The 17,098-nt window shown below is 35.0% G+C and overlaps 2 protein-coding genes across 3 annotated transcripts; one reads left to right on the top strand and one right to left on the bottom strand.

Annotated features, from left to right (window-relative positions):
* Positions 1–788: 788 nt before the first annotated feature.
* LOC129876991 (polygalacturonate 4-alpha-galacturonosyltransferase-like) lies at positions 789–10,120 on the top strand. The gene is made up of 9 exons (XM_055952468.1): positions 789–1,002; positions 1,118–1,259; positions 6,899–6,990; positions 7,093–7,168; positions 7,250–7,293; positions 7,483–7,817; positions 7,918–8,275; positions 8,574–9,161; positions 9,449–10,120. Exons 2-9 carry the CDS (start codon positions 1,121–1,123, stop codon positions 9,722–9,724), a joined length of 1,908 nt encoding a protein of 635 aa, XP_055808443.1. The 5' UTR covers positions 789–1,002; positions 1,118–1,120; the 3' UTR covers positions 9,725–10,120.
* Positions 10,121–11,000: 880 nt separating this feature from the next.
* Positions 11,001–16,707, bottom strand: LOC129876922 (calcium-dependent lipid-binding protein-like). 2 transcript variants are annotated; one of them, XM_055952397.1, is made up of 11 exons: positions 16,603–16,707; positions 15,749–15,850; positions 14,923–14,973; positions 14,169–14,289; positions 13,797–13,915; positions 13,596–13,694; positions 12,875–12,955; positions 12,696–12,781; positions 12,169–12,394; positions 11,835–11,999; positions 11,001–11,511 (listed from the first exon to the last, which is right to left on the bottom strand). In XM_055952397.1, the coding sequence occupies exons 1-11, from the start codon at positions 16,705–16,707 to the stop codon at positions 11,191–11,193; spliced, it is 1,476 nt and encodes a 491-aa protein (XP_055808372.1). In that variant the 3' UTR covers positions 11,001–11,190. The 2 variants fall into 2 exon arrangements, with proteins under 2 accessions (XP_055808372.1, XP_055808373.1); XM_055952398.1 differs by lacking the exon at positions 16,603–16,707 and adding an exon at positions 16,034–16,106.
* Positions 16,708–17,098: the final 391 nt, after the last annotated feature.

Below are 17,098 nucleotides of genomic sequence, written 5' to 3' on the forward strand. Positions count from 1 at the left end.
GAGGGGATGGTGGAGGTGTGGGAGGGGTCATGGGGTGTGGGTAGTGTAAAAATCCCAAAATATAACTTTTAATTTATTTTTTAAGAATCTGGCAGAAATGCAAGGTAAGGCTGCGTACAATAGACCCTTGTGGTCGGGCCCTTTCCCGGACCCTGCGCATAGAGGGAGCTTTAGTGCATCGAGCTGCCCTTTTTTTGTTTTTTGGGGTGAGGGGCTGGGGGACTGGGTATGTGGTGGTGTAGAAAATTCAGAAAAAAATTAAATTGTTTTTTTAAAAAATCAAGGGGGGGGGGGAGTGTTGGGGGTATGTGGTGTTGAAGAAAATTTTAAAAAAATAATAATTAATAATTTCTTTTAAAAAAAGTGGGGGGGGGGGGTTGGTTGTGGAGAGGGGTGGTGATGTAGAAAATTTAAAAAAATAAATTAAAATTATAAAAAAAGGATCAAAAATATCTCTGAACTAAAGAAAAAAGGGGGAGAGACTGATGTGACAGTTCATATGAATATTTTTTTTCAATGTGACACTGCTACATTAATTTTAACGGTCAATCGTTAAGTAAAATGATATTTATGATCTTTTTTAGTAATGACAAGGGTATAGTTAATTTCAAAAATAATTAAAAGGTATATTTAAGTTATTTGATACTTTGACAAAAATATCGCTCTTATAATTTCACTTGATCATGAGCTCCATCAACGAGTCGTCCAACAAACGGCGTCGTTTCGCTTTCGTAGTAGTTGATATATAAGCAGAAAAACAAAAAAATGCAAAAAAAGAGAGAGGAAAATTGAAAAGGATCTCTATTTCTATCGCCCAAATTCTCAGATTCACTTTCATCTTCTCCTTTCTTCGCATAATCAAATCACAATTTTATAATCACATTATCGTTTTCACGCACACAATTTCGATTTTCAATTCAGATTCCTTTTTTTTTAAAAAAAAATTGAATTATTTTGTGTAATGAACTTCTTATAGCAGGAGAACTCTCTGGAATTCCTTATGTGTATAATCTCTCTCTTAATTTCACTTTGTTTGTGTATAATCTAATCTGGTTCATGTTTTGTAAGCGAGATTTTTTTATTTGTTTGTTGTTGATTTTTTTGTTTTGTTGAACAGGAAATGGCATTGAAGAAGGGATTATCTGTTAGGAACAGTGGAAATGTATCATGTTACCCAATTATGGTTCTTATCTTCTGTTCATTCCTTGCTCCTTTGATTTTCTTCGTGGCTCGTGGCCTGTACACCTCTACTTCAATTGGTTAGTCTATATTTTTCTACATTGATGGATTTATTGTTTAGAGTGAATCTAAACTTGTGCCGTTGTTTATCTTCAGTTTTTTTTTTTTTTGGTAGTGATCTTAGAGCCTGTTTTAGATTATCTTACTAAAAATAGCTTTTAACCACTTTTGTACTGGAATAGCTTTTAGGTAGTTGAACAAAAATAAGCCAAAAGTCATAGGTTATAAGCCCATCCAAACAGGCTTTTAGCACTCAACATTGGTTTGATTCAAATTTGTGAACTTCCTTGAAGCCCAATTTTTTTTTAAACTCATTTCATTGAGTGTATTGATTCGAATTTGGTGTGATTAACTAATTTCTATACTTTTTGGATAATGTATGGAGTAGAGCTAAATGTGGAGAACGAGTCTATATAGTTCTTCAGAGTGACACAATCCTTGATTCCTTAATTGAAGAATGTTATATATACCAAAAGAGTATTGTTGCTTAAGTATGCAAATTATTTGTACATTTTCCTATATTATATCTAAGATGTTAAAACTGTGGAAGTGACTATGTGACGATAATATTTTCTCTTAGCATCTTTTCTTTTATGGCTGATGGATGCACCATAGAATTTGATTTTGCTAATTGTACTGCCCGTCTGATTTCCTGACATCATAGAGTTGGGTAGTACTACTAATAGATACTAGCTCATGCTGAGGTTTAGCAAAAAAAAACTAGAAGAAAACTTACATGTGTATATCAAAAGTTATACTTGAGCTCTCCATATGGATTTAGCTGATATGCCTTCTTTTGGGGATGATCAAACATTTATTGAAATACAACAACAACATACCCGGTGAAATCCCACTAAGTGGAGTCTGGGAAGGGTAAAGTGTATGCAAACCTTACCACTACCACGAGGAGGTAGAGAGGCTGTTTCCAAAAGACCCTTGGCTCAAGTGTCTCAAACCCAAGTAAAAGAAGAAGAAAAAACAATGAAGACAACATAGCAATTAATAAGAAAGGCACATGTAAAGTCTACAATAAAGAAACAACAATAACAACAAAATAGTGTGATAATAGAGACACGATACACAACAAAATACACTGAACATTTATTGAAATAAATAAAGTAGCACAAAGACTGTACTGTTACAATTTAGCTCATATGCGATCTTGAGCAGTTCATGTTTAGAGTATTCAGTTTAGTTTTAGATTCATAGAAAAAGCTTGTATAATGCATTGAGATTCAGGATAAGTTGAACTAGAAATAATGTTTGCATTACAAGTTTAACCCCTATATGAAGGGTGATATTGAAGTGAGATTAGATGGGATTGTGGTATTTAATATAGACAATTTTCATCTCTTAGAAGAAAAGCATAATAGATGAAAACATAAGACGTAGAATTAAAATAGAATAGCGTGAATGTAAGCAATACCGGAGTTGTAGGTGATAGGAAGTTCTATAGAATGATTGTGAGATCAACAAATACCATGTAAGAGTAAATATTGGGACAAAGTCCTTTTATACAAGACAAGTGTTGTAGAAATATGAATGTAAGATGGACCTGCAATCATATAAGATTAGGGATTATTACATATGTTAGAAAGTACAAGTAACACAGAATCAATCTCTCAGTCAAGTCTTAATTCCAAACTAGTTGGGGTTGGTAATTGAATTATCTAGTATTATATTATTTTGGAAAAAAATTTGAACAATGTTGGGAAATGCTATCCTTTTAGAAAGGCTGAAATAATGTTTGCACAAATTTCAAAATTGAAAATAATAAAAAGAGAAAAGAATAAACTACTTTAGTACAGAGGGAATTGTATGCTTTAGTTTGATAATAAGAACAGACTTGAGACTGCCCCACAAAGGATCACAATAATGGTGTGAAATATCAGATAACATTTCCTTTCAAATTTCTTTCCTTTTGTGCTCTTTATGAATAGAGCTATCTCCTTGGCTCCAAATCTAAATTCAAATTCCTGATAGTTTGAACAATATAGAAAGATGTGAAATGCGCTTTTTAACTTTCTATCACACTTGCTAAAAAGGTCAAATAAAAGGCCTATTTTCTTTATGTTCTCAATACATTGAATTGAAAGAACACTCATCTCTTCTTCTACATACCTCCAACCCTAAGAACAACCAAATTAATAAATTGTCCTAAAAATTGGTTAGGATTTCTTTAAAATGAACTATTTATCCATTTCACTTTATTTAAATCCCATATCAATAGTCCCTTACATCTAGGTTGTGAAATTACGAAACTCCTTGTTGATTTAGTGTGTCCCGACAATCAATATTTGGTAGATTCCTCAAAGTTAGAGTATGACCATCACCCTGCCGCAACACGTACTTTATTGTAGTTCGGGATTGGCTACACCTTGTACGATTAGCTTATGTCAAGAAAATGATTTCCAAGATAAACTATTTTCGAGAGGGATTCTAATTTTTGCGGTGTTATCAAAGGCGCTCTTAAGACCTGAAGCGAGGCTCAAAACGTGTTGAGCACTTCGCTTCGCTTAATGTGCACTTCAGTGTCGTCATCAAGGTTCTAAGACATGCTTTTCCTTGCCAATGAACCTCTTCTAAAGAGACGACACTAAACAATTGATCAATTAATATTTCACTTTATCGCAATTATTTTTCAGTTTCTTTGTTCATATATTTTTCATTCATGCTTTGTAAATCATTAGTCTTGGACTGGACATATATATTTTTATTTTTTCTCCCTTTACGCTTTTTTTCATTAAAGCCTAAGCTTTATTGCGCTTAAAGCCCCCAGAGCTTAGAGCTTTTTTGTGCTTTTTGCTTTTGATAACACAAAGTTTTTGTGGAATAACATTTCCCACTATATCAAATGCACTCAAAATACTAAGAATATCTAAAATTAATTCATTAGGCTCTTCATTAGGTAACTTGTAGTTTTGGATGTTTGATCATTATTATTAAACGCCATGATTCATCACTTGATGCAATGTGCTTTGGAGAAATATGCGCTTAAAAGTTCAAACAATGACGTGCAAATTGATTCCAACAAGAAGCTGTTGGTTCTCTGAATCTTTACTTTTGAGTGGTTTTTTTTGGTTTGAGGATCAGTTATTCAGGGACTATAATGAAGAGATCAGAAATGTTGGAATAAGTAATATATGTATTTATTTCTTGTTGAGTATTTGGTTCATTGCACTAAAATTGGATTGACAAGATATCATGTAAATATTTGTATTTTTTAAAACTTAAAAAACATTTTACAATTCTATCCTAGGATGCTTGACCAGTGTTTTGAGAAGCGAGAAGCGGAAAAAAGCGACAGGGGCTCGCAAGCGTGAAGCGAAGCGCATGCTTTTTTAAGAAAAAGCGCTATTTAGTATAAAAATATAAAATATAAAATATGCATAGATAATAAAATATGCCCGCCCCATTGGCATATTCACTTCAACTTCATCATCCATTTCATCATCATCAACAAGATTAACCATGGATGCTTCAACATACTCTTTTATTTCTTCCTTCATACTATTCGGGACCTTTGGACACACTTTAACATCTTATAACCACCAATAAGATGCTTCTTGTGACGAACTATTCCGCCATTATATGTCATATCACAAAAAACACATTTGATTTTTGTGGTACTTTCCATGGCAATTCCATATGCCCAAGTTGGATTCTTTTTTTGTGCCATTAAAAAAATACAACTTACTAAAGAAAAAATAGAATAATAATTCAGTCACACAAGTCAAATTGTCAAAACAATAACAGAGCAACTGCAGCAAAATTAAAATAAATAAATAATAAAGCAACCAGACTGTGGAAAAAAACCCAGAGCATATGCTTTATCTTCAAAAAAAAGGCTAAATTGCTGAATAAAACTTGAAAAAAATAATTCTTCGCAGACGGCAGTTGCGCAGAAATAGAAAAAGAAGTAGAGAAGAAGAGATGAAGAGAAGAACATCGCAGCAGTTGCGCAGACGGCAGAACTGCTGAATGGAAATAAAAATAGAAATAGAAAGAGAAGAAGAGAAGAAGAAAAACTAACCTGGTTGAACTGTCGAAGTTGAAGAAGAAGTCGCAGCAGCTTGGAACAATTAATTATAAGTTTTACAGATTTTTTTTTAAAAAAAACCCTAGTGTCGCTTTTTCAAAAAAAGCGAGCTTTTTTCTCGCTTCTAGATGAAGCGTGCTTCTCGCTTCTCCCATGAAGCGCACGCTTTTCTGAAATCGCTTCGCTTCATGGTGTTGAAGCGCTAGTGCCTCGCCTCGCTTCGCTTCACGCTTAAAGCGAGCGCTTCGGCGCTTTTTCACAACACTGTGCTTGACTTTTACTAACTTCTTGGAAAAAGGCAAGGGTAGTTTTGTACTTGGTGTTTTATCCATGTACAAGTTATACATGGATTAGTTATACCAGAGGCAAAGCCAGGATTTGAAGTTTATGGGTCCAGGATTCTAGTCTTTTTTAAGTTATTAGGGTCTAAATTAATATTTGTACTTGCACCCATTTGGTCAATGAAGTGGGTTGAGAATGATCAGGTTTCATGTTCAATTCTCAGCAGAGGCTAAAAACACTAGGAGGTTTCTTCTCATCCATACAAGCATTGGTGGTTAGATTACCCGATACCTATATTGGTGGGAAGTAGCAAATGTCCTGTAGAATTAATTGGTGCACGCAAGATGATCCAGATACCTCGTTAAAAAAACAATAATAATATTTGTACATATTCAATAAATTTCTTAAGATAAATACAATGTTTGAACCAAAGCTACTGGATTCAGACAAATTTGAAAGCTATGCTTTAGCTCCGCCCTCGGTTATTCCATGTTGTTGGTGGTGTAAAATTATTCACCAATTTGTGCATAGAGTTATATGAGAATTAGTTATACATGATTCAAAATACAAATCAAACATTTTAAAAATTTTATACCACAATTATTTATCAGTCCTTCAAACAAAACAATATTCGAGGATTTGGATTAATATTCCGCATTATTGTATATAGGATGTTGGAATTAATTATTTTAATCATAGTTTGATTATTATAGTGCTAAATTAATATATGTTTGGGCATTTTTAATTTTTTCGCAAATCGTGCACTTCACTTCAAAAAAGCGTATGCTTCATTTAGCGCTTTTCTCTTTAAGCCTTAGGGACCTTGGCAATGTGTTGTGCTTTTAGCTTTTAAAAAACATTGTTAAATACAATGTTTGGACCAAAGCTATTGGGTTCGGTCGGCATTATTGTATTTAGGATGCTGGAATGAATTATTTTAATCATAATTTGATTTTATAGTACTAAATTCATATATGTTTGGGCATTTTTTTCATAAATTGTGCCCTTCACTTCAAAAAGCAGATGCATATTTAACGCTTTAAGCCTTAGGGACCTTGTCAATGTTTTGTGCTTTTAGCTTTTAAAAACATTGTTTTTGAGGTAATTGTTACCACTTTGATTGTTGTTGGAGCTCATCTCATATTGAGAAAGGTAGTGGCCCCTTTAGTGGTGGTTCAAGGTGGGTATTGAATATAATCTTTGTATGCCAAAACACTTGATGATGTGTTTGTTAATTCACACAAATATATGCATAAATTGTATTTAATTGTCTCGCTTATACTATCCTCTCTAAGCTTGCATAATTTGTGATAACCCCACTTTATGTTCCTTTTACAGATTATAATGATTTGTCAACTACTACAAGTAAACAGGTATCCAGCCTTGTTAAGGAAGAAATATTGGCCAAGAGAAATACTAATGATGCTGAGGTGAGGAATGAGAGTCAGGCTCAAGCCTGGATGTTGTTTGTTCCCATTAGTTATTACTGAAATAGATGCTGACTGATTGTTAGCATGTTGGATGTATCACAGGGAAATAAGTCAACTCAGATAGCTGCATATGTCAAAACTGAGATCTCCAAAGGCAAACAAGATGATCTTGTAGATGGTAAATAGTTTGTTCATATCATGGTATCTTGTGAGTGCCTCGCAAATGTATGAATAACTAGATATATTTTTTTCGAAGCAGATGATCATTCCCAGTTTCATACACCTGCTATTTTGGCCAGAAGGGTACTATAATTATCAGCCACTTTATACTTGCATTTACTTTTGTTGCACTTCTGATATCAGCAAAGAGAGATTGATTGATTGATTTGAAGCGCTCAGATTCACTCACTCACTCACTCCCTCCCTCCTCCCTACCCTCCCCCTACCTTTGTCTACCTCTATTTGTGTTATAGTTTTTCAAGTTCTATGCAGCAATTGAGAGAGAGGAGACGTGAAAAGCGTGCTGCTGCTTTAGTGAAAGAGGATGATGAAGTAACTGTGAAGCTTGAAAATGCTGCCCTTGAACGCTCTAAGTCAGTTGACTCTGCTGTGCTGGGGAAGTATAGCATATGGAGGAAAGAGAATGAAAATGATAGTACTGATTCAAAGGTACACTTGATGCGAGACCAAATGATTATGGCAAGGGTGTATATAGGCATTGCAACAATGAAGAAGAAGCCCGTCTTGGCTCAAGAGTTACAGAAGCAGCTTAAAGAAAGTCTACGTGCGTTAGGTGAAGCAATATCTGATGCTGATCTAACTCACAGGTACCAGATTCTTTTTGACCTTTGGATACTTAACCATTGTCCATTTGTCCCCGTTTTGTATAGGAAAGATTAAATCATTCATGATCCTATGTTCAAATAGTGCACATGAGAAGATCAAATCAATGGGCCAAGTGCTTTCCAAAGCTAAAGAGCAACTCTATGACTGCAAGCTTGTCACGGGGAAGCTGAGAGCAATACTGCAGTCTGCGGATGAGCAAGTTAGAAGTTTGAAGAGGCAGAGCACATTTTTGAGCCAATTAGCTGCAAAGACCATTCCAAATGGTATCCACTGCTTATCCATGCGTCTGGCTATTGATTATTACCTCCTCCCTCCTGAAAAAAGAAAGTTCCCTAGAAGTGAGAATCTGGAAAATCCTAGTCTTTTCCACTATGCCCTGTTCTCTGACAATGTTTTGGCTGCTTCAGTTGTTGTCAACTCAACTATCATGAATGCTAAGGTGAGGAATTCCTTCTGACATTGTCCAGACCATCATCCACATCTGAGTCTTTTATCTCTACTATGCATGTGTGAGAGACTTTCTATATTCTTCTGTATCACTTGATGATGTCCCTAATCCTTGATAACAATTACAAACCTTATATTAATGCATGATAAAAATGGCATACACTTTGAATTTTGATGTATCTAAATGTATTGAAAGGTTCTGATAGTTACCTCACCAGAAAGCATGTTGGCTACATTTTAGAAGCTAATTTTGGATGGGCTATTTAAAAATTCCACTGATTGTTTTGCAGGAACCAGCGAAACATGTATTTCATCTTGTCACTGATAAGTTGAACTTTGGAGCTATGAATATGTGGTTCTTGTTGAACCCTCCTGGAAAAGCTACAATCCATGTTGAAAATGTTGACGAGTTCAAGTGGCTTAATTCGTCATACTGTCCTGTCCTGCGACAGCTGGAATCTGCTGCTATGAAGGAGTATTATTTCAAGGGTTCACATTCCACCACTCTATCAGCTGGTTCTTCCAATTTGAAGTATCGGAACCCCAAATATCTTTCAATGCTCAATCACCTTAGATTTTATCTCCCTCAGATTTATCCCAGATTGGATAAAATCCTTTTTCTTGATGACGATATTGTTGTTCAGAAAGACTTGACAGGACTGTGGTCGGTGAATCTTCATGAAAAAGTGAATGGTGCTGTTGAAACATGTGGTGAGAGTTTTCACCGTTTTGACAAGTATCTAAATTTCTCAAATCCTCATATTGCCAAAAACTTTGACCCAAATGCTTGTGGGTGGGCATATGGAATGAACATTTTTGATCTCAAGGAGTGGAAGAAGAGAGACATAACTGGTATATATCACAAGTGGCAAAACATGGTAAGGAATCTTTTGCCTTTCCATATCTGATATAGCTTCTTCTTTTTTTTCACTGCTTTGGTCCCTCTATGCTGATTTTCATCATGTGAAGTTCCCCTTTAGTCCTTTACTTTGACTCAGAATAATTGGAATATATCATTTGTTTCTTTACACCAATATAGTGATTGATTACATGTACTGAAATTTTGAAGTCCGCTTTTCTCCCATTACCATACCAAATACATAGGACAAATCTTAATTACCAAGGGATCTAACTGATTTTTGTTCTTTTCTGCTTTTGTCATTAGAATGAAGACAGGGTCCTTTGGAAGCTCGGGACACTACCTCCAGGGCTAATGACATTTTACGGGCTTACACATCCGCTGGATAAGTCGTGGCATGTTCTAGGTTTGGGTTACAGCCCAAACATTGATGGGTCAGAAATTGATAATGCTGCGGTGATACATTACAATGGGAACATGAAACCATGGCTGGAGTTGGCAATGACAAAATACAAGTCATACTGGACCAAATATATTAAGTTTGATCATCCATACATTCGCACCTGCAAACTAGGTGAATGAAGGAGTGATGAATTTTAAAGGTGCAGTTTGTTGTCTGCTCTGCATGCGCATAGTCACATTTCGATGATCTTCTAATGACAGAAGAGCTCCCATATACAACTGCTATTCTCTTGTCTCCAGTATGCAACATCCCCTGAATCGTTATTCTTCACTGTATTCATTGTTCGGTTCTGATGTCTGCTGCCTTTTTCGCCAGTAACAAACCTTTTCAGCATGGAGATGTATGACTAGGGTGAAGGAAAGTTTGTAATGTTCTGAATCACAGTATATTCTTTGAACAATAACTAGCCTCTATTGTTTGAATTAAATGAAAGTGATTCTTGCATGTCTGAGCACTTGGAAAAACTTGTATTTCACCTTTCTGCTGTTGAAGGAATACAGTTTCTCTTTTCATGATCTTTAGGTGATATTATCGATTATATTTTAAGTCAAATCTTCTCAAACTATGCTAAAGAAATTGCCGTTTAATTTCATTCAACATTTTTTTTAACAATAACAAAAATTCTTTTAACATGTATGATAATGACTGAGCATTTTGGATTTGATAGTTTCATGTTATAAGTGCAAAAGTGTAGTTGATGTTCATAGTTCTGAAGTTACTTTTGCATGTCGTTCAAATTAATATTGCTGTTCCTGCTCAATCTTCTTGTTAACCCAATATTCTGAATTCATTTATGGTTTATAGGATGACATGTGACTAGAAACGGTTGATTAACATACTAAGTTTAACATGTATATTATACTTAAATATTAAAGTAATAATGATTGAGAAGTTAATATCAAAAAGTGATTTATCAAAGTTCAAACTTTTTAATTAGTGTATAGGCTCTTAAACAATTTAAAATGCAAAAACATTGGTCATTTGAGTCTCGGAGTAGAGCCAGGAGAGCCAGGTAGGGGCGAATGCATTCATATGAACCCTGTTGTTTGTAAAATTATACTATTTATATATTATTTTAATTTTTTTAATATATATATATTAGACGTGAAACTTTTTTGACTTTTCTTCGTTTGTTCACTTTTTCATATTTGCACATTCTAAATCAAAATTATGGATCCGCCACTGATGATCGAAAAGTTAAATTTGATTAAAGTTTGCAATTTAACACATAGGCGCATTATTTTATCAAATATCTTCCCCTATTCAGCTATCTTTAATTTTCTAACACTACAACAAAAGAGATATTTTGTGGTAATAGATTTCTCTTTTTAGCGACAATATTTATTGATGCAAAAATATTTAGCGGTAATTGAGTTAGTATCATTGCATCTAGAGTCACTAAAGCCTTTAGCAGTATTTATATAAATGTTCGTTTGGATGAACAGCTTGATTTCCATCTTTAGAAATAAGCATCATTGTCACATTGAATCAACATAGGGTATCAAACACTAAAGATCTAACTCAAAAAACAACTAATCATTAGAGAAAATCTATATATACTGCAAAAAGGAACTGCTGTATATACTTAATCTTGATGAACAACATTTGCTGGAGGAGAGTCACCTTTCTTGTGATTGGTTGATTGTCCTGTGAAGGTTCTTCCCATAAACTTTTTTGTTTTGCTTAGGCCACTTCTTACTACCCTTACACCAGCACCTAGCCCTGCACCAATGCCACTGCCTGCTGCGCCAACACCTGAAGCAGCTAATGCTGCTGCACCATCAAGGGCTTCCATTGAGCTTCCAATTACTCCTGCTGCTTTTAGTTGCTTCCTTTCTTCTGTGATCCTCTTCTCTTGCTCCACAGCTGCTAGTTGCTCTTCCTTGTTGAATTCATGATACAGTATCTGCATTTTTGATCTGTTCAATCTTTAATGTTTTATATATTGACTCATGTCGAAAATACTAGGTTCAATTGAATGCATTAATTGTTGAAAGGCTTTATTTGCCTCTGTGCTTTGGGGTGGAGATCAAGTATAGATAGAGAGGGATATACAATTCAAAATAGATAGAGAGGGATATACAATTCAAAACTACTCTTGCAACTCAGGCTCATAACGTTTACATTCTAGATCAGTGACTGTCCTAAAGGCGGAGAAAGCCAAAGTATAAAAATAGTTCCATATAAAAAATGGGACTTCATGACAAGAACTATGATTTTGTTGTGTACCTTGATGGTAATAGTTCCTCTATCCTTCTTATCTTTGACTTTGAGCATATCAAATTTTGGCAGCAACCTTAATTCAATTTCTTTTGGAGTGTCAGATTCAAGCTCATTCAGAGGCAACTTCGTGACACCCATTCGATCATCTTCTCCAATGTCTTCATCAAAGACCTGTTCAAAGTTATGGATGTAACAAGTGAAAAAGAATGAAATCAAAGAGGCTGGATTATCAAAACTAACTTTCTCAACAAAAAAAATGTACAATATCAGAGGGCCATATTCTAGACAGTAGATTCAGGATAAAATTTTTAAAAATGAGAGATGGATGTAGCAATTAAACCTCTAGGAGAAGAGACTGAGTCTCCTTGTCTTCTGCAATCAACTCAAATGTCTCATCCCAAACAGGATTTAGGTTTTTGTCAATGGTTTTTGTCTTAAACTTAAACAGTGGACGAATATACACGACCACATATGGGTCAGATTTTCCAATCATTTCTTGGTTCTTTAAGTTTGTAGCCCTCATTACAGTTACTGTTAGCTTCCCCTGTGGCTTAAGCTCCAAATCGCTGCATGGGACACAGAAACAACGGTTAAGTATTCCGTTAGAAGACCTAGCATTTACATTTCATATTCAGAAGAACATGACTATTTGGGAAGGCCTTGAAATACAGGCAAATTGGCGAAAGTAAACTGAATTAAATAACAAGAGTTGGAAAAATAAATATAGGGGATGCACACACACATACACAGAATAAAACAAAAGGTATCACCCAACTTCTACCTATTATTCCAACGTTACAGAGATCGAAAAAATAAAACGTGAGATAATTAGTCGGGGGATAAAAGAAATTGTAAAACTGAATATACCTAGTATCCACAGGTACACCTCCAATTGGTACAACGATTCTGTGAGGCCATTCTAGCATATCTGTTACAATTGAATCTACGGTGTCCTTTCAATGAGAAACGATACGAATGTTAGATTGAGGGTAGAAGATTTGAAATATAAAATGTACAGCTAGAGGCACAGTGTTAGTAGGACTTACGTCTATCATGTCGGAAAGTCCAGGAAGAGCTGTTAAGCTTCCTCCAACAGCTTTTAAAGTATAATCAATTCTTGGCTTTGGCTGGTTGGATAAACAAGGTATCAGTCATTCAAATGTCCAATTGAACCACATAAAACAGAATCATAAAACAATTGAGAGTTGAGACATTTTAACAAGATGAAGCATTCAGAGTAATATAACAAAGTGCAAGTTCACACTTCTATCCTTGTTCTTACAAGAATTTTGAGTTCACACGTCAGACTAGTTCATGCAGTACTATCCTTGTTCTCATATTGTAATCATCTTCTCTGTTAGTAGAATACTTCATGTTCACTTAAACCAAGAGAATGTCTTAGACCTTCTTTAAGGAAATCATAGCCTATCCTTATTACATCCATCTAAAAGCTAGACATGATGATATTCAAATCTATAGTCTAACATCTCATCCAAGATACTGTTTTATCAAAACACACTTCAAAGGAACTCTAAATGCTGATCTAAGATAGATCATGATAAATAGTACCCTTTTCTTGCTCTCTCTCTCTCTCTATGTGGGGAGGAGTTGTGGGTGTTGATGGAGTAGGTCAAATAGATTCCCTTCACCCCCACCGCCCACCCCCATGCCACCCACAATTAAAAAATAAAAGGAGAGCAAAAGGAAGAGTTAGAAACAACAGAAACTGAAGAATGTGACATATTTTCTCATAGAATCTATGTATACCTCAGAAAGTAATGCAACAACAACGGCAGAAATGCAGGGAATTTCCTCAGCTAGTTGGAATATAACACGAATAACAGTGAAGACTTGTAGATCTTTCAACTGCAACCAATTTGGCAAAGGTCAGTGCAACTGCTTCCTAGATATCATCAGAGTAAAATTGTCCTCAGCAAATTACACAGGTGAAGAGTTGAGGCACCCAACCTGAATGGGTATAGAAGCAACCACTGCATCAACTTCTATAACAATATTGGGATCACCGCCCCATCGAAGGTCAATATCCATAATAATTTGACCCTTTTTAAGGCTTTGAACTCGAATACCTGCATTAATTAAGTATTATACATGCTTCCGAAGAGGGAATCACACCTGATTAAAGTTTAATGTGGTAACCTTATACAACTAGACTTCATCTTTACCAATGAAATGTCCCATCTAGATAAACTAATTTAATTGCTCTGGAGTATGAATTAATTAGCAACAGAGAAATCACTGTCGAATTGCTTATAGATTCTCGGTAGAATGTCTGGAAAAAAAAAGAACATAAAACATTATTTGATAGGCTTATGGTGCTACCTTCAATCTTAGGAGCTACAGTTCCCAAGGACAGTTTGCTGAACTTCAATGAAGAAATTCCAGGAGGTCGATAATCTTCTAAAATAGGCTCAACAGAGTCTTTTATGATAGCTTCTCCTGCCTACACAACGACATATTCCAGACATCAGATGTATGGTATCACGACATGGAGGTTGAATAATACAAATACTCTCTCTCTACTACAACAAAGAGACTACAGATTCTGCTGGTCAAACAAAAAATTTCAGATTGGCATACAAGTATTCACAGAAAAGTTTGACTTTCAAATTATCAATCCAGAGGCAGTGTTAATCATTTACAGAAGATGACGTGTGTAAAAGCAAATATACAGTCTCATTGAGATAGAGGAGTCGAGGCGACTGAAAAACTGTATACAAAACAGAGGTTCCATCTGCTCAAATACCAATATACGAAAACTTAAAATTCTTGTAGATTATGTTAACAATCAGCATCACTGATTTTTTGTGCATGCTATCAGTTTTATAGCAACAAGTTCTCTAATACTCAAGAATCGGTAGAATACTAAGACAGGCCGACATTATTGAAAGATATATTCTCTAAAGAGGACAAAAGATTTGGGGATCATCACTCATTAGAAGAGACATTTTTACTCAATATGCTGATAATCAAATAGAACTTCCAATATAATTAAGTACATCATGCCCACAAAGTTACAAGACCTGTTACAAAGAAAAAATTGCACAGGATACCAAAGATAGGTGTAAAGGCTTACATCAGCAACAAATGGCCACAGTTTGCCCAATTGTTTGTTCAGCCATTTGACCTGCCAGCATGAGGAAAATATGAGAAAAGTATCATGAATAATGTCTGATATAATATACTTTATTTCTTTAAATTGCAGAAGATCCACTGCTGACATTGCAATGTCTTTCTCGGGTTCTAACACTATGTTCACGAACTAAAGTCATCTTACTTCGCTTAGAAAAATGTCATTAATCGTCGTCATGTAATACCGCCTACCTCCTCTCCCCCTTCCCTCCAAAAGAAGAACAAAAAAAAGGTACTACAGTCCTAATCATCAGATTCCAAAAGTATAACCTACATTCATTAACTTCATCTCTCAAGCTATAAAACATCATTAGTGTCTACAGAATAAAGATGAAACTTTTCTGCAGCTGAGAAAAGGATTAACCAAATCTTTCTTCACATGACAACGATGATAAGAAACACTTAAACAAGTGTGGTAGGAGAAAAGACATCCCTATACAAGTTACATTGGAACAATTAGCAGTAGTCTGCATGCTGATGTGATATTTCCGTTAATTTTCAGAGATAGGAAGATTTCATTGATCTGGTTTGGAAATATGGTGGGGTTAATGACACCATTATCTCTTCTGGCAAGATGTTAAAAACATCTATTCACGACGAAATAGATTGCTTGTCTTAAATATTGCATCAAAATGTTAATGAGACATTGTAGAGTTAAATTAGTCAGTATTGTGGGCTAAAAGTTATAAGCAGAATGAAAGATTCTCAGAGCTATGAACTTCAAAGATCATATTCAGGAGAAACCGGAAAACGTAAAGCTAATATCCAACCTGTTCAAAGACTGGGAATGATATCCATTCAGGGAACGTATCGCCACATATTTTCTTTAGATCATCCCTGTTCAGGGAGGCCATTTGTTTTACATCCACTGCCTGTTAAAGAATTAAAATACAATGAAGAGATAAATACCAATCTTTCAGAAAGGAAAGCAACATGCATATCTAGGCAAAGAAGAGAATCAAGAAGCAAAACAATCATTAAGTTATGCCCAAGAAGCAGCAGAAATAAATAACTATTCGATTAAAGAATTTTTCACTACAGCCTAGACACATTACAATAATTTGAGATAAACGGATAGATGCCATGTGCAGAGTCTGAGAAATCTATCCATTTTATATTATGACTAGCAACTTTATATAGTACATGGCTTCTTAAAAATCCCTAATATACTAATTGATGACAATCCTAAATTCAAAAACTGAAATTGTTTCACAACTGTCACCATCGATCTCTGTTCTACTAGGCACCTGAGCCAGGTAGGGTGAGAGGTTCATCTGAAACCCCTTCAGCAGAAAATTACATTGTTTATACATGGTTAAAATCACTCTTATGTATATATATAGTAGATGTTGAACACCCTTCGACTTCTTTCTATGTCTACCTCTTCATATTTTGAACTATATTATGAAAATCCTGGCTCCGCTACTAGACCTGAGGCTTCATATTTTCTTTTAGCAATGCATTAGTCCATCAGAACTACCAACTTGAACTTAATTCCGAAACACTCTCCCCAAAAATCGTCACCTATTTTAGTCAATTTATATAAAAATACTCTTCTCGTAAATTACAACAGAATTCGACATCACAATAAGCCAATCGACAGAAAATTCATCGAAACAATTACCTTGGCTATTCGCTTGCGGCTTCTATACCTCATCATATGTTGCCAACCCGCCATTATACCAATCCCGAAGATCATCCCCATCAAAATCCCCGAAATCAAACCCATTATATATATATATATTTATTTATTTTAAAGAAAGGACAAATTAAATCTTGTGTAGATACAAAAGATCAGAGAATGCAGAACGATTGGTCAAATTCAGAATCAGCAAATTAACGCGTGGAAATCAAGCAGAAAAAGTAATTCAACCTCTCTATATGTTACGAGCTGAAAAAAATAATATGTGTTCTTTTTTTTAATAATTTTTTGGATTGCGAACTGAAAATGGAATCCACGAGCCAAAAATTCGAAAGGTGGTTGAGGGAGTTAGTTAGTCAGGGGCAAAATTGTCAGTTTGCATGGGGATTCTTAGTTTTAAAAAGTTTGTTACGTTACTCGATTGAGGAGGACACTGTCAACATGGAATGTTATTTGTACAACTTGTTTTTTCCTATTT

The sequence above is a fragment of the Solanum dulcamara genome, chromosome 12 (assembly GCF_947179165.1).
Source record: "Solanum dulcamara chromosome 12, daSolDulc1.2, whole genome shotgun sequence".
Lineage (NCBI taxonomy): Eukaryota > Viridiplantae > Streptophyta > Magnoliopsida > Solanales > Solanaceae > Solanum > Solanum dulcamara.